At 42.8% G+C, this 22713-nt stretch overlaps 3 protein-coding genes, 1 non-coding gene and 1 pseudogene across 5 annotated transcripts; 3 read left to right on the plus strand and 2 right to left on the minus strand.

Moving 5' to 3' along the window:
• Window positions 1–2414: 2414 nt before the first annotated feature.
• LOC133887234 (uncharacterized) lies at window positions 2415–3900 on the minus strand. 2 transcript variants are annotated; one of them, XM_062327184.1, is made up of 3 exons: window positions 3787–3900; window positions 3396–3686; window positions 2415–2767 (listed from the first exon to the last, which is right to left on the minus strand). In XM_062327184.1, the coding sequence occupies exons 1-3, from the start codon at window positions 3790–3792 to the stop codon at window positions 2717–2719; spliced, it is 348 nt and encodes a 115-aa protein (XP_062183168.1). In that variant the 5' UTR covers window positions 3793–3900; the 3' UTR covers window positions 2415–2716. The 2 variants fall into 2 exon arrangements, with proteins under 2 accessions (XP_062183168.1, XP_062183167.1); XM_062327183.1 differs by having other exon boundaries at window positions 2415–2770.
• A 2351-nt stretch (window positions 3901–6251) lies between these two features.
• Window positions 6252–10151, plus strand: LOC133886603 (ABC transporter F family member 5-like). Its single transcript, XM_062326316.1, has 9 exons — window positions 6252–7228; window positions 7422–7763; window positions 7895–8035; window positions 8144–8323; window positions 8473–8628; window positions 8777–8878; window positions 8997–9125; window positions 9467–9571; window positions 9679–10151. The coding sequence occupies exons 1-9, from the start codon at window positions 6398–6400 to the stop codon at window positions 9772–9774; spliced, it is 2082 nt and encodes a 693-aa protein (XP_062182300.1). The 5' UTR covers window positions 6252–6397; the 3' UTR covers window positions 9775–10151.
• A 1698-nt stretch (window positions 10152–11849) lies between these two features.
• On the minus strand, window positions 11850–13675 carry LOC133886476 (UBP1-associated protein 2A-like; annotated as a pseudogene).
• TRNAV-CAC (transfer RNA valine (anticodon CAC)) lies at window positions 13237–13310 on the plus strand. Its single transcript has one exon. It is a non-coding gene; the product is annotated as a tRNA-Val (tRNA).
• A 4115-nt stretch (window positions 13676–17790) lies between the features above and the next one.
• LOC133886918 (uncharacterized) lies at window positions 17791–22629 on the plus strand. The gene is made up of 7 exons (XM_062326830.1): window positions 17791–18081; window positions 18232–18317; window positions 20348–20494; window positions 20581–20689; window positions 21278–21401; window positions 21947–22220; window positions 22293–22629. The coding sequence occupies exons 1-7, from the start codon at window positions 17967–17969 to the stop codon at window positions 22392–22394; spliced, it is 957 nt and encodes a 318-aa protein (XP_062182814.1). The 5' UTR covers window positions 17791–17966; the 3' UTR covers window positions 22395–22629.
• Window positions 22630–22713: the final 84 nt, after the last annotated feature.

Below are 22713 nucleotides of genomic sequence, written 5' to 3' on the forward strand. Positions count from 1 at the left end.
CAGAATACATTATATTTCGACAGAAAACGGGTGCACACCCATTTTTTATACTTGGCAACAACAAGTGTCGTCAAGCTGGCCTGGCTTGGCAGGAATGCAGTGCACCTTAGGGTTGTCGTACCCTAGCCTTTGACAGTTCCATGTGCATAGCTGCTTGCCACATCGAGGGAGTGGATTGCACTCTCCTGGACACCATGTAGCGCAATTCATCAGAGTCGGTACATATATATACATAAATACGCGTAAAATGTAAATACGCAAATACGAACAAACAAACAATCTAATACTATGCATATGCGTGGTTGTAGAGATTATTACTTTGTGCATGGCTGGATGAGAATGCCATAGCCATGACAACAAGGGCTGCCAAGCACAGAGCCCTGGTATCCTTGTTGAGAAGCGCCATGAGGGAGTGGCAGCCCTTAGTTTTCTTGTGTATCGATCTGACTGCTTTGTTTTCCTCTCTTTTTGTGCGAACGAAGTGTATATATTCTGACTGTTATTCTTATGTTTTGATGTGTTGTTGCATTGCCTCTATATATATCCATGCTTTGTATGTTTACTTGTTTTTCTGGCTGCTTGATGGGCTGTAGAAAACATAGCAAGGTATTACTGCACACCATTCTTTTCTCCGCTCTGTTAATGTTTACTTGTTCTGTTGTCCCAAGTGCAATGAACAATTTAGGCAGAATCTTATTTTGAATACATCGTAAACCATATTTTTATATGCCTTATATTTGCTGCTTTTTATGTTATTTATTGGCTGCTATGTTTTTGAAGAGGACATTATCTACTGATTAAGATGTGATTTATTGGGCTGACCTGTAGGGCTGGTTTGCTGTGATTGATTGAGTTGATAACTTGATATCCTCCCAGCACCCAATCCTTTCCCAAATTGGAGAGTTAATTCCTAGGTTTGTTTGCATCATTTGGTTGGATGGGCTTGGATTAAATCCGGATTCGCGTTGTATAACACGAGATTGATCCATGTGCTAACTAGGTTAGGCTACAAACACAATATAGATCGATCATACGAAATACAGATCCATGAGGCAAGTTACACAGAATTGATCTATCTTCAAGTGCACACTGATCAACACTGCGTGCGTCGTGTATAACGCAAGGATCTGCATGTGTCGGTCTCTGCAATGTATGATCGAGTTCGCGTTGTTTCTAGAAAGGCAACAAAAATCAATATTGTTCTTAGAGAGAAAATTCTGAAGACATTTCGGAGAGCGAATTTTACGAAGACCTGGCATCATTTGACATGAATAGACATCACTGCGATTTATTTCTATTGGTGATATAGCCTAGAGACAATCATAGATATGATTGTATCACGTTTATATTTTATGTACGTTTGAAATCTTAGTTTTGAAAATATCAAGAGCACATGAGCTTTACGCTAAATTTAGAGCCTATGAATTTTGGATAAAGTAAGTTGTCTTCCTTGACACATCATAGAGGAAGGAGTAGTAGTAGATGTTGCCAAAGTAAAAACAGTCGACAATTGGAATCAATCAACTAATGTGATCAAAGGTTAAAGTTTTCTTGGACTGATAGGATACTACTATAGGGTCATATAAGGATTTTCTAAAATAGCAAGGCATATGATTGTTTCATTATGCCTATAGGCTCTTTTTATAATAAGTTATATATTGTACTCTAAATATTATATTTTAATTGATGTATGTATCAGCTATTGATATACGAACTTATATGAGATACATAGAAACCCAAATATAGGTCCGATAACAACATTTCACCTTTAGACGTGTGGATACATAGAAACGTTATTGTTGTTGTATACGAGAGTGAGATGTTCTTCAAGGAACCGATGACGTGGCCCCCGTGTCGTCGATGTGCGATGCGACCTCGGCAGAGGTCCTGCTTCACGGTCCCGCGAACTTCCATCTGCGCCTCCGCTCTCCGGCTCCCGAAGCCAGACGAAGACGAAGGCCGCACACGAGACGCCCAATCCGGTCGGTTGGCCGTGTGAAGAATGTCAGGTCGCTAGCGCCCCGCTCGCGGCATGCAGAGGCATCAAGAAACAGAGCAGCAGTGGAGTGCTCTGTCCTTCGCCGTCGAGCCGGGTCGGCTCGTCTTATTCCACCGTGACGAATGACCATCTCGCGCGCGCCGTTCAGCGGAGGCGAGGGAGGCCGAGGCGCGCGCGATCTATGGCGCTGTCCTCGTACCTCAGCTTCTCGCCTCGCCACGGCCACGGCGAGCGCGCACTGGCAGGAACCGGCGACCCAGCTGACGCCTCCGGCAGTTGGCTACCATCCCTGCCATGATGAAGCGCATGCAACGAAAAGAAATAGGACGATGAGGAGGTAATGGGATCGAAAAGCTGGACGTGGAGGAGGCAGCCAGTCGCCGTCGCTGGCTTGCTCCGGTGCTCGTCGCCGTCGCCGGCGGGAGGCATCGCTCGTCGAGAGAAAGACTCTCAACGTGCGTACAGAGCTTAGATTTCATTCAGGCTCCTTCCTAACCGTTAGCATATGTGCAGTTGCATACATGTGAATTGGTAACTAGTGTGTAAATTAATCATCTGTTCACGAATCAAACAAGAACTTATACACAAGGCACACCACCACCGAAAGATCGCTGTCAATATTACAGTAGAACAGCATGTAAATCAATCTTCTATAGCTGCAAATGTTCCCTTAATTGGACGTGTCTCTTAGTGCTTGACCACCTCGCCATTTTTGAGTCACCATCGACCCATGCAGCCAAAGAAGTAGCCCTTGAACTTGCTCCTCCCCTGCTGTTGAAGCCAAATTAAATAAAAGAAAAAAATTGCAGGTCAATAAATTAATCCTGACAGTTTAATTAGCATGACAACAGCACATTCAAGCATGCTCAGCAGAAGCCCCTGTTCAATTCACTGGAGCCAGCTAACAAAAGAAAATGTCAAAAACTGCGAGATAAGTCTCACGATGCAGAGGCCGGAAAGTTTATTTTGCTGTCTAGAAAATTTAAGATAAGCATCTACAAATTAAGCGAAGAAGAGGGAGAGGAGACAGAGGAGAGGAGGAGGAAGAAAGAACCCCTATAATTTGTACCGATAATAAACATAATCATTAGAAATTAGCATGTTCTTCTTTGAGTAAAACAAGAGGTGGCATAGAGTGCATATGTATCTTCCCTAGAAATCTCCCCATAAAGTGTCTTGGGATTATCGGTACAACTGTATCATTGCTCAATGCTCAGAGTAATACGTGTTGATTTCTACTCTCTTTTGAACGATAAAAAAAAATGCTGTGTTCTACTCTGATCAACAAATTCCAGCAAAGAGTACAGGAAATGCAGAGCTAGCTCAACATTTCTAGTCCATTTGTGATACCATAAGTTCAGAGCTGCGATCGAAAAGGTGATATATGTCAGCTGACCTTGGGAGCTGCGCGGCCCGGCCGGAGCGGAAGGCGGGCCTCGGTGGCATCGCTGTGCTGGCGGCGGTGCCGGCGTCGTTCGCGGTCCTCGCTGCCGCCGCCGCCAGCCGCCGGGGAGCGCTGCTGCTCTTCGTCTTCCCAGCCGCCGGCGAAGCTGGACCAGGAGAGCGCCTTCCTGCGCTGCATCCTGGCGGCGCGGATCTTGGAGAAGTCGAGCGAGTAGTCCGGCAGCGCGCCGCCTTCCCACCCCCCGAACGCCGGCACCGACGCCCGCTGCCGCTGCTCCCCGGCCTGCATGAAATTACACACACATATCCTCTACATGTTACACCTGCGATCCTTGGAGATGAGCGCAGAAATGGAAGGTATCACAAGTTGCACCGGCTCTCACCTCCATTCGGCTCTCCCTCGATGATGAACTCAAGGTCAGAGGAGAGGAGAGGAGAGAAGAAAGCTGCTTGTTGCAGAGCAGGCTGGAGATTACAGCAAGTCTAACAAATTTATATCTGGCGGTTTAGCAAGAAACTAGCTGATGAAAGCAATGGCCATGGCCACGTCTCCGGCACAGCACCGCGTGATTTGTGTGTTCTTGGCGCCAGCGCGAGCTGTCTCGGCGTTGGATATGGCCTGTGCTAATCGAGCACAGGCGTGATTTCCTATTTGTTTACGCTTATTTCGGATCATAACGAGAACATGCCCAGCGTGTAATGCTTGTTTGCGCATCAAATCGATCACAGTTGTTTCTTAAGTAGTATTTTTCTTGGTTTCTATATTCTGCCAACGAGCTGTGCTGACAAGGACAGTACAGGTTTATATGCATTCCCAGTTATTACTACTGCTCCATCTAGTAGTAAAAACATGACATTTTAGATAAAATTTTATCAAACTTTCAAAACTGTGACTAACAATAATTTTTAAAATATTTAATTTGAAAATATTAAAATTATATGTGTAAATTTGTTTTAATACTGTGTAAATTTGTTTTCTGGTCTATGCTTGTTCTCACTCCCAACGAGATTTACAAGAAAAAGATGTGAGTAGAGAAACCCACTGAGGATTCATTTTGCTGCGTCTCGATGTACGTCGGCATATATAATCCGTGACGTTCCGAGTAGTATTTGCAAGATCAATTTGTTTGGACGTACGTACTAATGAACAATGATGATTTCACGTGAAACCGTACCAAAAAGTTTCCAATTTTGACTACGTGCATTCTAAAACGACGACAATTTGAGACCGGACGACCAAAATTCTGCAAGAAAATGAGCAGCGACTCAGCAAGCAAGGAACCGGCTGGCACCGATAACTTATCTGCCGGACCCGTTTGCATGTGACAAGTGGATGGTCGCCGGTGGCCGCGGACGGAGCTCCGGCCGATTCCATGGAGGGCCACACGCTCGGTCCCGCCTGGCTCCGTCGGCGAACCTAGGCCACCAGAATTCTCTCACCCAATTTGATGTAAAAAAAAAGAACTTCTCGCCCAATTTGTGCTAAGGCACTCATACTACACATACAAATGCTGGTGAGACTTTTTGAACCATGTAAGTACTATGGGTCTATTTAGCAGATCTTTTAGATGAGTTTCTAAAATGAAACAAGCTCTGTTATATAGTTTTCAGTTTTTATAGTAATTTTATATAAGTGATTTTTTGAAATAAATTAGACGTTGAAAACTAAAAAATTCACCTTCTCCTAATTCATTTTCCCATAAAATCACTTCATCTATAGAGTTTACCCTAAAAAATCAATAGATAATCACTTTTAGTTATAAAATTACTTTCATCAGATAATTACTTTCCCCAGATAATTTAGATGAGAGAGAGCTCTACCAAATATACCATACACCGTAGGTGAATCGTGCTAAGAGATTCCCCCAAGGAAAATTATGCTACAAGTATAGGAGGTGTTTGATTTTATTTCAATATTTGCTGGTGCTTGTCTTATTAAAATTCAGAAGCGTTAAGCATATTTGCCAGGTACATGCCTTACAAAAACTTGGCAGCATTAAGCATATTTGGCAAGTATTTGGTTTTTCACCCAATTTTGGCTGATTTTCTCCCCACTTTGAACCTTATATCATTTATTTGCCAATGTCTAGCCAAACCATTAGTTGCTAAACCGGCAACTAAATTTTGGTAAGGCAATTTTTTCTAAGCTTTGATGGCGAATTTGGCATCAAAGCATCAAACCAAACAACGCGAATTTGGCTTCAAAGCATCAATTTCTAGACTTTGTTGTAGGTGAGAAAGAAAATAATAATAATACACAACCTTTTGACAGCCATGAGCACAACCACTTTGCAGCCATGACATCATTGGGCTCTTACATATCCTGAATTCTTGATAATAGAAAGTTTATTTCGAAGTCCATACAAAGTTCCATGATGTCTAGCTAGTATGGCCATTCCGGCCTCCATGACACGAGAAAATAGAATATTAATACAATAGTAATTAACGGAACAATAGCACTATGTAAAAATATGCAAATAGTTTTAGTAAAATATCATTTGTCGATTAATATACAACATGAAAGATTTGTGCGAGCAACACTTGTATGTCAATTATTCATAACTCGTATGCGAAACCTACTAAGAAAAAAAAATCTACATCCTGCCTCTCAAAATTTTCGGACCACATGAAACAACATAAAAAAAAATACTCAGAAAGAAAAACGATTTCTCCCCTTCCCCCTTTCCCCAGAATGACCACAATAAAAACCAAAATTAAATAACAAAGCTAAAATCTGCATAAAAACAAAAAATAAAGCTAAATGATAAAAAGCAATTTTGAGAGAGAAAATAAATCGAAGTTATTTAAACCCCTCCTAGGTGACATATCCCAAAAAATCACCAAGAAAATTTGACAAACACTCTCCTTCTTCTACACCTCCTCCTTCCTCACCCATACACTCTCTTGGTTGGGTTTGTGTTGTGTGGTCTCTCCCCCTCCACCCAACCCAACCAAGAAAGAAGAGAGAGGCCCGGCTCCAGCTCTGAGAACTCCATGGCCGCCATGGACCTCCTCTCCTGCAAGCTCCTCCGCTCCCTCCGCCTCCTCTCCTCCCCGCCCTCCGCCTCCCGCTCCCTCCCCACCCGCCGCCGCTGCCGCCGCCCTGCTCCGCTCCACTGCCGCCTGACCACCTCCTCCTCCCCCTCCACCTCCACCGCCACCACCACCGAGGAGGACGAGGCGAAAAACCAGGACCTTTCCTCCCTCTTCTCCTCCGACGCCTCCGCTGCCGCCGGAGCCGGCAAGAAGAAGCGGTCGAGCAGCGGTGCATCGAGCATCCCGACGGGGGTGCGGCTGGAGGCCATCTCCAAGTCCTACAAGGGCGTCACGGTGCTCAAGGACGTGTCCTGGGAGGTGCAGCGCGGCGAGAAGGTGGGCCTCGTCGGCGTCAACGGCGCCGGCAAGACGACGCAGCTCCGCATCATCGCGGGGCTCGAGGAGCCTGACGTCGGCAACGTCATCAAGGCCAAGGACAACATGAGGATCGCATTCCTCAGCCAGGAGTTCGAGGTCTCTGCCTCCCGCACCGTCAGGGAGGAGTTCTTCAGCGCCTTCGAGGAGGAGATGGAGGTCAAGCGGCGGCTGGAGCAGGTGCAGGTCGCGCTCGAGGGCGCCACCGAGGACATGGACCTCATGGGGCGGCTCCTTGACGAGCTCGACCTGCTGCAGAGGCGCTCCCAGGACGTGGACGTCGACATGGTGGAGGTCAAGGTGCAGAAGCTCATGCCGGAGCTCGGGTTCGCGCCCGAGGACGCGGACCGCCTCGTCGCCTCCTTCAGCGGCGGGTGGCAGATGAGGATGTCGCTCGGCAAGATACTTCTTCAGGTATAAAAAATTGACCTTTACATCATGCAGGAAGTATTATGGTTGCAAACTTACAACGTGAGGAATTGCGATGTGTGGAAACGAAATTTCATTCACGCAAATTGGCGATGAGTTCCGATAGGATTGCCATCCTGTTGTGTACGGCAATTGCCCAAATTTGTGTATTAACATTGTAAAATTTGATTATGCGCAGGACCCTGATTTGCTGCTGCTTGATGAACCTACAAACCATGTCGATTTGGACACCATTGAGTGGCTGGAGAGCTATCTTAAGACGCAGGATGTGCCAATGGTCATCATATCTCACGACAGGGCTTTTCTTGATCAACTGTGTACGAAGATAGTGGAAACTGAATTTGGTGTGTCCAAGACATACAAGGGTAACTACTCAGAGTACATTCTAGCCAAGGAGATATGGGTGCAGACTCAGTATGCTGCGTGGGAGAAGCAGCAGAAGGAGATTGAGCAGACAAAGGAACTGATAAACAGACTTGGAGCTGGAGTTAATGCAGGGCGTGCTTCAAGCGAGCAGAAGGTAACTACTTCGATTGCAGCTTGCATCAATCAACCTGATTGACCATCATGTTTTCAGCCTCTATTCTGTTTTAATCTCTTTTTGCTTACTTTTCCTGTGATTACTAACTTTTATCTTATTTTGAATGGTAGAAATTGGAAAAGCTTGAAAAAGAAGGGTTGATTGAGAAACCTTTCCAAAGGAAGCAGTTAAAGATCAGATTCCCTGAGCGTGGAAGAAGTGGTAGGACTGTGTTAGCGATAAAGAATCTTCAATTCGGATTCGGGGATAAGGTCAGCATTGTTGTGTGAATGCCCAAAATGGCTTTCAAAATTTTATTTCTTTTAATCAAGAAAGCGTAACTGTTTCCACATATCCTTATTGCTTTGGCATGTGTCCAGACATTGTTCAACAATGCTAATCTAATAGTCGAGAGAGGTGAAAAGATAGCTATTATTGGCCCCAATGGATGTGGGAAGAGCACACTGCTGAAACTTATTTTGGGAATGGAGAAGCCACAAGGCGGCGAAGCGATTCTTGGTGATCACAATGTATTGCCAAACTATTTCGAGCAGAATCAGGTACAGCAAATTACTCTAAATCTTCTCATATTGTTGTTTCAGATAAGGTCCAGATATTAGGGCACTTGGTTTGTTGGTCATACTCCAGAATAACTGCAGTAAAAATTGTCATCTTCCAATTAGATTGATGGAATCTGATGTCTTACCAGGCAGAAGCTCTTGATTTGGAGAAAACTGTGCTAGACACAGTAGCAGAAGCTGCAGAAGATTGGAAACTTGACGAGATCAAAGGTCTCCTTGGTCGTTGTAATTTCAGGGATGACATGCTTGATAGAAAAGTTCAGTTTTTAAGTGGTGGAGAGAAGGTAATGCACATTTTCACTGTAGTTCTTACTCTTTATGAGTTAAGTTTATAAGCTCTGACTGAATGCTTTCCATTTCTAGCTGCCAATGATTTCTTTACAGTAATATTAGTCTTTATATAATTACTCATTCTTTACTGTTATTCCTTAGGCAAGGCTTGCCTTTTGCAAGTTCATGGTGACTCCATCTACTTTACTCATCTTGGATGAACCAACAAACCACCTTGATATCCCATCAAAAGAGATGCTTGAGGTCGGATGCAATTGGCATTCTTTATAAAAATCAATTTTCACAATCAATAATTCCTCATTTTTGGGGTTGAAGATAATATTGAGCTGCAGTCCTAATAATTTCTTTGCATGCATGACAGGAGGCAATATCGGAATATACAGGTACTGTGATAACAGTTTCTCATGACCGTTACTTCGTAAAACAAATTGTTAACAGAGTAATTGAAGTGAACGATCAGACTATCCAGGACTATCAAGGAGATTATAATGTAAGTATCCTATGATCTTTAAAGTTATATCTTATAATTCCTGCAAATTTCTGATTGCATTGGGAGTTAAATGATCTCTCTTTTGCCTATAGGCTATAGTAATACTGTAGTACAACCAGGTACTCAATGCATCTATCTAGCAGAGATCAGTACTTTGTGTTATTGAGTTAGTCGCAGAGCAAAGTAGTACATCAGTAACGTTAGCAATAATAATGGCATCAATCAAGGTATAGAACACATCACAGTCATCAAGAAAGCTTTTATCAGTGAGTTTTTCTCCTGGCACATATGAAGACCACAAAAACTAGTAAATGTGAAATTTTCTTCATCAATGTTTGCAGTATTACCTTGAAAGGAACCTTGAGGCCAGAGAGAGGGAACTCGCACGTGAGGAAGAGCTTGAGGAGAAAGCTCCCAAAGTGAAGGCCAAATCAAAAATGTCGAAGGTGAAAATTGCTACTATCCCTCAGTGATGCAAATCTGGTGTGGACTATAAATTTGGTTCTCTTTAGTTTGTCCATCTAAAATTTCCTTTTGCTGAACTGCAATGCAGGCAGAGAAAATCGCCAGAAAGAAGCAGAAGGTGCAGGCCTTCCAACAAAGCAAGCAGAAATCGAAGTCGCTTAAAAATGCAAAGAGGTGGAAGTGAGCTTTCATGGTTCCTCAGACATTCGCAGAGCCATATCTATCTGCGACACCGGTACAAGGCAGACACCAGTATTTGCTTCTCTGCCTGTTGTGCTGCATGCTACAACCGGTAAATCAACAGAAGCACAGGGATACATCAGCAAGGAAGTAATCCTAGTAGCACCGTAGAAGACCAAAAATACTGTAACTAATCTGGACACGCTGTATTTCATTGTACATATTACAGGCAGTTTCTGAAGGTGAAGGAGGGATGGTTTATTTTGAAATCAATAGAAATGCCAGTATGTTCTTTGTCACTCCTATAGCAGAATCGCACATTGTACAAGTTGTACTAATTGGTACGTTTTAAATATAAAGGATGCAAATCAGGTTAGTTCAGACTTGTTTATGCTGCAGGTTTAGATAAAATTTGGTTTGGTGCGTGGTGTGTTACATGCGTAAAATGCAGGCAGCCGAGATAGCTTCTGCTGTTGGAAATGCAGTCTGATGAAAGAATGAAATGCGGCGATTCTTGCAAGACGATTCTGAACTAAGAATGGAATGTGCACCTAATTATTCTGAGTGTTTTTAGAACGAATTCTAACATTCCCCCTTAACAAACAACTGGTCAGTTGATCAAGTTCACAACCAAATGATACGAATTGGGAATACAAATGCACAAACAGATCATGTAAATCTATCATATGAAAATAATAAAAGTGAACAAGTTCCAAGAATTATCAAGTAAACACTAACATAAATTCTGTCAGGAGTCATTGAGTGAAACGCTAAAAATTCTGTTACCCCCTTGGAGAGAAGATGGCATAGCTATAATATACAGTAGTAACGAACATGACAATTCTGCCAGAGCCGCAACTCCAGGACATAGCAATATAGCATAATTATACAATCTCATGATGCTCCAAGCACAAATCAATGTTCCCACTGTCTCCCCAGTAATTGCACCATGAAAAGATTCAAAGGATACATCGAAACAATGCAAGCAGACCAAGATTCGCGGACCCTTGGAAGGCTGAGCTTCGAGCATGAACATCATCTTTCATGGCATCTCGAACATACAATGACCGGTTTTTGACATGGTCCAATACTATATTCTCAGGACAATGTTCAGAAAGAATGGAGATAGTCAAACAAAGCTGGTTCAGGATGGTGAATGCATATAAAAAATGGGAAGGAGAAAAGGCATTAAGCAACTAAGCAATTCAGGAGCATAAGTTAGATTTTGATTTAGATGGTGAAGCGAATCTAAAACAGGATGGTAGGAAGTTAGACTTTAAAAATGAAGGTACCAAATGGTAAGAAACAAGAAAGGAGGACCTCCTTACTACATAATTGGGGACCAAGATAATATGAAACAGAGAAACACTATACAAAATCCATGAAATGAAGAGAGGATCACAACAACTAGATTTGCATCTGTGTCTCAGAGTTACAAAAACAGAAGCCATTGAGAACCATTCTAGAGGCCCATCCAGCAGTCCAGCCTGAGCGCAACCAAGATTCGTTGCGTTCATAGGTCCATCTGTGCAAATCAATATCCAGATACAGAATTAAGTCAACCTTGAAGAAATGTCAGTCAATAAAAATGGCACTAACCAATCGAAATTAGAGCAAGCCAAATAACCAACGCAGCCATTCTTGGCAGTAAGACGGTTTACCATGAGCAGTGGCGGAGCTTGAGCAAAAGGCAAGGTGGGGCCAAGTTGTCATGCTAATCACTAATCAACAAAGTAGCAAGGAAAATAGTGATTTTGCTCCTACTTCAATCCCAAAAACTATACTATTATACTAGAGCAATTGCAAATTTGAAGCTTATAGAGTACTCTATAATGTATAAGGAAGAAATATGATAACTTATAGATACAGAAGTACGAGAGGTAGATATTCGGTACTCTATAATGCATAAGGAATAGAACATTAGAAAAGAAACATGAGAAGTTATAGATGCAGAAGAACCGGAGGTAGATATAATGATATTGGCCATGCAATACACAGACTGATTAACAAGTAAATTTGTCTTTTTAATACATGTGCTTAGAAGTAGATAAGAAAGTTTTGGATGGTAGGGGGGGGGGGGGCGAACCCCGTTTGGTCTCCACACGTAGCTCCGCCGCTGACCATGAGTACCCAGACAATCATCAGGTGCCCAGCATTGTCGGCAAGGATGGTGGCTTGTATGACCCAAGCAGCCCTGCGCTGCCAATTGGTCGAACACCAACCTTCACTGGCGAGGGCGCCACTGCTGGGTGCGGGGACAACTACTGGCGTCGGTGCAGACGCAGCTGCCAGACTAGGCGCAACGATAGCTGCTGCTGGGCTCCGTACAGCCGCAGCAGACGCCAATGCAGAGCTCAACGCAGCGGCTTCAAGAATCGGGTTCTGCCCGAGCAATGCCGCAGCCCGTGCCGGGTTCCGCACGTACATCGCAAGGTCTCCCACGCCACCGGCCATGATGGCATCAAGCACCGGCTGCAGCGCGGGTGCCTCTGCTGCCGTCGGTGGCGGCGTCACAGCAGCTGAAGCCGCCGTGTCCGCCTGGGGCACCTTGTTCCTCCGCGCAGCCTCGTTGGCGAGCTGGCAATGCAGCGTGCGCCCCTGGAGCACGCGGTACGGCTCCTCGATTGCCTTCGCGGCGCCGCCCGCCGCGCGGTACACGAACAGCGCGTACCCGCAGGAATTCCCTGCCTCGGCGTGGAAGCCGAACGGCCCGCCCTCGAGCTCCCCGAACCGCGCGAAGAACTCACGCAGGCGCTCCGCGCTGGCGTCCGGCGCGACGTTGGTCACGTACACCCGCCTCCCCGCGGCGGCACCCCCGCCGCCGCCGCCGAAGCCAGACGGGTCGGGGCCGGCGGAGGCGCACTGCGCGGAGACGGGGCAGCCAGCGACGCTGACGCCCGAGGCATAGCGGAGCGCCGCGCGGAAGGACACGAAGCCGTACCCCTTGCAGCGTCCCGAGGCGCGGTCCGCGACGGCGTGGCAGTCCGCGAGGGGCCCGAAGCGGGAGAATGCATCCGCGAGCGCTGTGCGTCGGCGTCCGGGGACAGGCTGTGGACGAAGAGCCGGCTGTGGGAGGGCGACGCGTCGGCGGCGGCGGCCACCTCCGCTAGGATGGCGAGGAGGCTGGGCTTCGAGTCAGGTTCGAGCAGGCAGCGAACGGAGCCCGGCGTCGACGGCCGCGAGCAATCGGAGTCGGAGCCGGTGTCCGGGACAGGGTCGCGCCGCTTCCGGCGTTTGCATTCTGGGGTGGAGGTGGATGGCTGGGAATGTGGTGGTTCTCACGGGGCTCCTTGGCTTTGTCTTTCTTCCTCTTCCCAATGGCCGGGTGGGTCGCCGCCGCCGGCGATGGCAGAATGGAGGCAGTACGGGACCCACCCCTGGGCCACCGGCTCACAGTCTATGAAAACAAGAAACCGCAACGAAATTTTAAATAGATACCAAGTTATATTAGATCGTACCACAAGTCGTCTGGGTGGTGTAGTTGGTTATCACGTTAGTCTCACACACTAAAGGTCCCCAGTTCGAACCTGGGCTCAGACATGACATTCTTTTTTGTTTTTTTAATTTGTTCTTTCAACTTTTAGTTTTGTGCATCGTAGAATTCCATTCTTTCAACTTCACAAGCAAACCAAGTATGTGTTTGTTTTTTGTACAATAAGAAATTGCATATAAAAGTAACCAGTAACGGATCCAAAGCAAAAATTTAAGAAGGCTCTGTCTCTTTTTCTTCCTCTTTTTTTTCTCTTCTTTTTTCTATTATTTTTCTCTCTTTTTCTTCCTTTCCTATATCCAAAAATTGTAAAGGAGGCTTGAAGGCTCTCAAGTTTGCCCGGGGTAGGAGGGGCTCAAGCCTTCCCGGTGGATCCGCCCATGGAAGGACCAGGATCCCTGATGTCGCGTGTCATCGCTGATGTATGGGGCCGGGCCTACGTCAACGACGATGCCAGGGGATCTCATCCCCCATGGAAGTACACCAGTTCAGTTCATTCACATTGAGATGCAAATTAACTGAGTTGTACACTATAATCCATACGTATTTCCCAGAAGTACAGGCATGTTGTCTTTCAGTGTCACTATGAATGTTCACACTTGGTTGCTTTCAACCTTCTACAAACATGTGGTGTAGAAATATATGATGTTCGAAGACAAGACACGTCACAGCACAGATGAGTGGAACTGGACCAACTAAAATCTAAGCTTCAGTTTATGACTACTGCCATCCATACTTCAGATAGTGACATCCTAAATTGCAACTCTTTGTTTAAACTCTGAATGTTTCCATGGTTTCTCTGGCTACTCAATTCAATGCAGCTCATGAACCTAAATATTCAGTACCACACTGAAACTAAATATTTTGCAGTCATGATCGAGCATCATCCTAAATCTTGCATGGAAATTAGAATAAGAAAGGCTATTTAAAGAACCTAACATTGTGTATTTCTCCTTGCAGTAAACGAAAAGGAAAGTCAAAGTAGGAGAGCTAAACTGAGTTTCATTGCCCCCCTTGTTTGTCTCAACTCTCATCAAGACAAATGGAGTGATGAGCAGAATGCAGTGGAGTGCATGCACGCCTGTTCATTTCAAACAATTTTACTAAAGAAAGGATCCTAAATGAGGTCATCAGGACTGGTTTAGACATCAAAATACTAGTAGTCCTTATCTAACACAGCAATATCTGGTCAATGTGCCGCTCCAAAAGTAAAAGTAATTTGGTCAGACTCTGAACTTACTATGCCATCGAAAAATTGCACTTTGAATGCCCTAAAAAACTGTATATATTTTGAATGCCCTAAAAACTGTATATATTTTGAATCGACTATGTAAGCTATAAATATTATGCCCGCTTGTAATCTGTTCAGTTTTCGTAGGAACTAGGAAAAGCTCCTCGTTCAATTTCTGTGGGAATGTAAGAAAATTCTCATGTTCCAAACGTGACCTTAGCAATCTAGTATTAAGCCGAAGGGACATAGGCAATTTTTTGCCTAGGCCTACCGCCTCACACACCTCATTTGGATGGGCACATACCATGATACCATGTGAAAATGGGTTAAAGGCTAGAAGTTGCAAATATGTTAGAAAAACCTAGATAGCAGTTGTCAAAAATCTCATGAGTTGTGGGTGAGGTTACGTTGCACATCCATGCAAAAATTCAGGTCAAATTCAATCATGTTTATGAGAAATTAAAATGACAAATTTTAAGTGCAACTGCACCATAGGACAAAAATTCAAGGTCAAATTCGATCATGTTTATGAGGAATTAAAATAACAAATTTTAAGTGCAACTACACCATAGGACAAAAATAACGTTGCACCGAAAATTTGTCATTTTTTTTCTCAAATAAGAAAATAGGAAGAGCATTGTCGCGGTAAGGATGTAGAGGGCGACGCTACAAGGGGCACTTTGGTAACAGCAACTTGATGGAAAAAGGCAAGAATGTCATCAAATAAAAGAATAGGCGTGGCATGGTGTCAAAATCTAAAAGGCACACGAACTGATGTGAGGGTTGGAAAGTCACACCACTTCAATTGGTTTCAAAAACTGAAAATTTTCCCTTGGGAAAAAGAGACCCAAACATCCACTCATTTCCGGTTGTTTTATTTTTGGAGAAAAAATCTATTCTTTTTCTGTAAAGATGAAAAACTATTTTTTTTACTATAGTAGTAACAATCGGCTTCGTAGGTTTACTTGTAGAAACATCTAAAAACTGAGCTTTCATATGTTAGGAACTTCTGTTGTATTAAATTTTATAAATATACAAATTTAGTGCTCCGTTAGGAACTCCAAATTTTAAAAGAACTCCACAGGTAGTCATTCAATTTCTAGGACCAAAAAAAAATTTCTCACATTTTAAATAAGACTTAATCAATTTCTTGTGCTAAGTTAGAGTCGATTACGGTCATGAAACCTGATAACTAGGTATGCAAATAAATATCTAATTGTTAGTTTTGGATCACTGTTTAATTTATTTTTCCTAGTTTAGTTAGATAAGAGTGAATCTTTAGTGCATTTTTTTTAGTTTTAAATCGACCCAATAACTTAAAAATACACAACTTGCATCCGTAATCACAACTTTGGAATAATTGGCAAAGCATGTGTCGAAAGTAGCACCTAATAATATTCCTAACAGATATTTAGATGCCCAGCACCTAATAACGATTTGATCCTATTTTATGTGTTACACTCTGCATATACATTATTCCTGGTAGACATGTTTCGTCCGCGGATTTTGATTGAAGGTGCTTCATGGCTTTGTGCCTTTATTTGCACTAATTCTCAACGACAATATGTATCGTTCTAGAGCCACGAGTATTAATTTTAAACCATTTTATCATGACCATTTTTACAAACTATCTCTAGAACATTGGCATGTAATTCTTGTGGCTAGGATTGTAGCACAGAAACCAATGCAACGGAGAAGCGGCGGATTCCGGTGGCCGGGCAGCTGCTCCTCCTGCTCCAGCCGATGCGGCGGCGGAGTGTGTCGGGACGAGAGAAGCGAATGGCGGTGGTAGGCCGAGCGGGTGGAGTGAGTGAGGCTTGAAACTTTTTTATTTTTATATATTTTAAATTAAAAAATTACTAATATATGTGGAATTATATGTGCCGGTTTTTAAAAACTGCAAATCTAACCCTTCCAACAGGCAACAGGTTGAAAAATAAAAAAATATTATATTCGAATGCTATCAAAATTCAAAACACTATTAAAATAGTCCTGAAAAATTATATGGTGCAGATGATGTTATTATCTAGCTCTCTAAAAATATTTAACTAAAAAATTACTTGTGCAATGAGAAAAAAAATAAATTTTAGTATCCAAATTTTGTCTTTTTTCTCATCGTACAAAATATTTTTGTCTGAAATATTTTTGGAAAGATATGATAGCATCCTATACAAAAAAAATCTTTAGAATTTTTTCAATAGTGTTTTGAATTTTAAAAATATTGGAACATCTTTTCAATGGGTGACAAGTGGCCTGTCACCAATGGATGACGAGAGTCTAGATTTGTAATTTATTAAAACAAATGTATATATTTATAATTTTTTAATTTAAAAATAAAAAAAATTCATGAGGCTTGGACGACTGCTTGGTCTGAGAAAGAGGGATGCCTCGACTCACAGCGTCACATATGGGCCAAGCCTAAGCCTAAGCCCAACAAAAAACTAGGCCGACCGACTAGTCTGGCTGCCAGCTCAATCTAACCAGAGAAATTGATTATATATCTCAAAATTAATCAATTTTTAATAATATATTTGAAATTGATTATTTTTATTATATATTAAAATAAAAGATAAATATCAAAAATTTATCTAAATCACATTAAGATAAAAAATCAACAAATTATCACTTACAAATTCAACTAAAGAACTGAGTGCTCAACTATATAAAACAAGAGTTGGTTCTCGTATCATATTTTTCTCTTATTCTCCTAACATCTAAGAAAATATATTAAAATTCAAATAATTTACTCACTTTTATTATTCATCTTCGTCTTTCGGTCTTTCTATCTAGTTACCAGCTATAAATATAAAACTTATTTTACTTAAAAAAATAAAAAAATAAGAGAAAAATTAGCAGATAATCTCCTTATTTTTTCAAATTTCATCTGAAACTACGATATTGCTCTGACGTATTCATTCGATAATACTCCTATAGCACATCCATATCTCTATAATATAACTTATACTTGATATTAACGTATCTAATATTTATATTTTTACTACAACACATAAATATTTAACTAGTATGACCAAAACATGATTAACTTCAAAAGTATTATCAAATTAACTTTGAACCTATAATCTAATTTCCGAATCTAACGACCCGCGACAGCAGCCGTCCGCCGACCCGAAAGCTTCCCGCCCCGCGGTCAACCCTTCCGCGCGCACGGCCACCCCAACCTACTGCCACGCCCAGCCCCACCCGCCGCGCCACCGGGCCCCACGCCTCATCCTCCGGCGCGTAGCCGCCGTTCGCGTCGCAGAAGTTTTATACCTCGCTTCGCCGCGGGTCCTACTCCTCCACCCGCGCACCTAACCCAGCTCCTCCAACCCTCCTCTCGCTTTCTCGTCTCGTCTCGTCTCCTCGCCTCGATTCGGCTCGATCGAAGCGGGCGGAGGAGGCTAGGGCTTCGGATGGGTGCTTCGAGGAGGTTCTAGGGGCGCCCGCGTTGCTTTGGAGGAGCGGCGGGCGGGGGATGGAGGAGGAGAAGCCGTCGTCGTCGCCGCTGATCCCACCGCCATCGGAGATCGACCTGGAGGCGGGCGGCGCCGGGGACCAGCTGCAGTGCCGGATCTGCCTTGAGACCGACGGTGAGTGTGGCTCCGCGGCCCGGCCGGATTCGGGAGCTGCTGCCGCTGCCTGTTTTTTCGTGATTGTTTTTTTGCTGCGATTTCTCGCAGGGTGGAGGGGATCTGACTGCTTATGCGGGTGTGCGTGTGGGTGTGGGTGTGGGTGTGTAGGGAGGGACTTCATCGCGCCGTGCAAGTGCAAGGGGACGTCCAAGTACGTGCACCGCGACTGCCTCGACCACTGGAGGTCTGTAAAGGTGAGCGCTTCCGCTCCTGGCTGCTGCTTTGCCGGTCTCTGCGTGAAAATTGGGCGAAAAGATGTGGTTGAGTGTTGGGGAGGCCGGCTTTTATCTGCATTCTTTGCGCTAAGCCATCCAAGTGGTGTTTGTGCGCAAGAAGTTATTGAATTGTGTCGAAGATTGAAGCTGTGACTTGCACTTTAATTCTGTGAATTCGTGGAAGCTTTATCTTCTGGATTTGTGCTTAGACTTGGTAGCTTTCGGTGTGATTTGCTTCCATGTAGTGCTGTGCGGAATTTGCACGATATGTTGTTGCTGTATGTTGGTGAGGCCAGGGGTTTAATCAGCAGCATTCGTTATAGATATCGTCGGTTCTTTTGACCTCATTCTTTGCGGTGAGCTACAATGGTTTTGTCTGAGTTGAAGTGATGGAAGCATGCGATGAATGGGTTGAAATTTGCAGCTCTGATATTCATGGTTTAAAGCCACGAGTGCGTGGAAGCTTACCTTCTTGAGGTGTGTGTTGTGTTTAGATGTAATTGTCGGAATATCAAATTGTTTGTGTAGTGGGGAGTCGGTGCATCATTAGTTGCAATGACCTAGCTAGTAGAACACGAGAGATGCCAAACTCCCCCCCTCAACATTTAATTCTATTGGATCAGTTGGATTATCTGTTGACTTCCTATTAGAGCCAATTTGTGTATAGGTTCCTATGTTTGGTTAATGCCATATTGACTCCAATCTGTGAGGTAATGGTATTGTCTTATATGTTTATGAAGGTCAGTCCGTCCTTATTAAAACTTGGCATGTCATTTTATTTTCCCTAAGGTTGTGAGCCAGTATGGCAGTGCTCTTAACATACCTTTTATGGATAATTGTATTTTATTCATTAGGTTATTGTTTTCTATGAATTTCTTGTTGAAATGTTTGTTTATCAGATGGATTTCATCACTTGAATCTATGTTTGACATGTTATTTGGCTGTGTCAATATAAATTTCAAAACTTTTATGAATACCTTCATTCTGATGAAAAGTTATCTCAATCTGGCTTGTTCGTTTCTCGAAGAAGTTCTGTGTTGACCAAAAAATTGTTAAAGTTTTTGTATACATATGCCAGTTGCTCTTTGCCGTTGTGATTGTCCTCCAGCAAAGTTTAACAGTAGGGCATGCAAATGCAGGTACAATGGTACACATGCGAAGATCGTCAAACTTTACATCATTGATGCATCACTTGGAATAAAACTATACAAGCATGAATATTTTCATCTTGCTGATGCTACTTTTTTAGGAATGTTCATTTTATTTCCACTAAAATCCAATAATTTTTTGTGAGCCAATTACACATATAATAAAGATCTGGCTCAATCAGATAGAAACACAGAATTGAGATGAAATTACTTGATCGGACACAAAAGTACATTCTTTTGAAGTTCATCAATTTCTGTGTTTCATGAACACTTTCCCAACTGGTTTTTTTACTTTCAAGAAAGTTATTTAATTGAGTCAATAACAGGTAGGTCATTTTTTTTTTGTTTCTTTGGCTTACGGTTTACTTTTTGTTTGGAAATTAAAAAATTGTGGGTGTCACAGTTTGTTAGACACTGGCGTTCCCATGTCTAAATCTGGTAGTTAGTATTGGAAAGTCTGCTTTCTGTTAGGGTGTTGGAATGTCTACATCCAACTGGAAGTTGTGCTGGTTGGTAATGGCAGATGGAAGTTCGAATGGGATTGGAGGTTGGACTTGGATGGTTCAGGTTATGTCACAAGAACATGTACTTCTGACTAATGGAATATTGTAGTTTACTGTTTACAGTAGAAAGGTTACACTTTGTTGTATCAGTGCTTAAATAATGTGAGATCTCTTGTGCAATAAAAAGTAAATGGTGTACCTTTCCCTATTGTAAGTGTAAAAGCATCCGGTAGTTTGCCTGTGTACATTTTGTTGCCTGACTTATTTGGAGCTTGCATTTGTAGTCAAATTGTTGATCTTTCTTGCAAGACTAATAACTTACCCAAGTTACCATGCATTGATGCTTTGTCATTTACAGGAGGGGTTTGCATTTTCTCATTGTACCACCTGCAAGGCTCCATATTACTTGAGGGTTCATGTCCACACTGACAGGAAATGGCGAACACTGAAGTTTCGTTTCTTTGTTACTAGAGATATACTATTCATCTTTGCTCTAGTCCAGCTTGTAAGCCTTTGAGATTTTTTTTATTCCCTATCCATTGTCTACATTCTATTGAGTGATACATAGTATTTTCTTGTTTCTTCATTCAGGTCATCTCTGCACTGGCATATTTGGTACATTTTATTGATGGGTACCAGCAATATTGGTTGAGGACGGCCTGGGGTTTTGATAATGAAGTTAGTTTTTATTATATATGTGGTAAACTACTTAATCATTCCTTTGTTACTACTTTGACCTGTTTTGCATGACTGTTTGATAAAACCATTCCCTGATTTTGAGAATTCTCTCCATGGTAGTTCACCATTCATCCTTAGAACTCATCAATTGCATGTGAATTCTTTAGGTTTTTAAAAATATATGAAGAAATGAAATATGGGAATAAAGAATAAGTATGAATAATAGGATACTAGGATAAATTATGTTGTCTTTGCCAGTATGAACATAGTTAGGCAATTATTGGTAGGTGACATGCAGAGTGGCATGATAAGTTTTGGTTACAAGTTTACAACTTAAGCATTTTTCCATGGCTAGACAAATGAGTTTTTCCATTAAAAGTTCAGCTCAGCTGCGAATGCAATGATTATAGCTCGTAAAACGAGCACATGCATGTGAAGAAACTAAGCTCAGAGAGCACAGACATTGAAAGTTTTTTTATTAATATACAGACTTAAGTAAGATGAGCCAAGTTGCTATAGTTAAATGGAACACTAATTTGCCAAGATTTCAGTCGCTTCTGTCGCACATAATGTTTTACTTCTGAACTGAGCACTTATCTCTTGATTACAGGTGCATTGTTGTTTTTTGCTTTGTTGGGGTTATCAGGATGCTTTATAACTTGTTATGATCGAAGAGTACGGAATGACTTGGCTCAGCCTTGTCGAGAATTATGTCTTTGTTGCTGTCAGCCAGGGTATGCTTCCATTAGTTCACACTCTACATTATGATATACTGTCATAAGCTAAAGTAGCGTTTTAGACTTTTAGTCTGAAAAGCGTTGGTCAACACAGTTAACATGTGGTATACAGTGTGTTTAGCTGTTGCTATATACTCCCTGCAGTCCGAAATAAGGGTCGTTTTGGACATCGACACGGTCCCTAAAATACAATTTTGACTACTACTTTTTGTTGTAATATTGATAAAATATAGCAAAAGTATACTATTATGAAAGTACTTTTTCGAGACAAATCTATCTGTATCATTTTCAAGTATCAAAAATCAATACATAAAAAGTAATTTGTAGACAAAATTTAAAACAGTTGACTGCATGTAATCCAAAACGACACTTGTTTTGGACTGGAAGGAGTAGTTAACTGTTGCAGCACCTGCAGAATTTCAGTGGATCCAAAAAGCATGCTTTATTGTGCATGTCTTTATATGATGCTCTTCACACCTTTTTCACAATGCATGGTATCAGTGCTATCCCTGTCACTTGTACCCACACTAGTTCTATTTCAGGATGTGTGCAGATTGCCATCTGCCTGGCACACTTTGCATGTGGACCGACTGTGCTACCTGCTTTGAAGGTTGCACAGCTACAGCTGGCGAGTGTGGTGGTTGCCTGGGTGGCGCTGGGGAAGCAGGGCTACCATTGCTCTTCATCATGGGAGTGATTGTGCTCGGGCTTTTCACGGTTATCGGCATATTCTACAGCGTTCTGGTAGCGACAATGGTTGGCCAGCGGATCTGGCAGCGACACTACCACATTCTTGCCAAACGAATGCTAACCAGGGTGAGTATAAACGTCTATTCATTTTTCAGCTCAATGACTAGTTTTACTCAAGTTCAGTTTCGTGTTTTCCAGGAATACGTTGTAGAGGATGTCGATGGCGAGCGTGCAGACTGGTGTCCGCCGCCGCTCCCTGCGGAGCACATCAGCCAGCTGAAGTCTCTGGGACTTCTATAGCTCATGCCATCAGGTCAATGCAGATGATGACCTTAAGTTAGGACTTGCGCGGCACTACCCACCTGTACAGGAGGCGATACAGAGCAGGAAGGCCGGGAGTTCCTGGCTTCTGCAGCGAAATGTGGCGATATCATTGGCCTTTTTTTTTGTGTACATTGTAAAGTGAAAAATATTTGCCTGGATAGTTGACAACACCGTAAATTTTTATACCAAGTGAATTGCTTACTTTACTAAAGTCTTTGCGTGGCCTTGTGCAAGTAACTTTGTCATGCGTTAACTAGTATATCAGCTTTTTTATATCAGAATGACAGAACTGGGA

The sequence above is a fragment of the Phragmites australis genome, chromosome 12, assembly GCF_958298935.1.
Source record: "Phragmites australis chromosome 12, lpPhrAust1.1, whole genome shotgun sequence".
NCBI lineage: Eukaryota > Viridiplantae > Streptophyta > Magnoliopsida > Poales > Poaceae > Phragmites > Phragmites australis.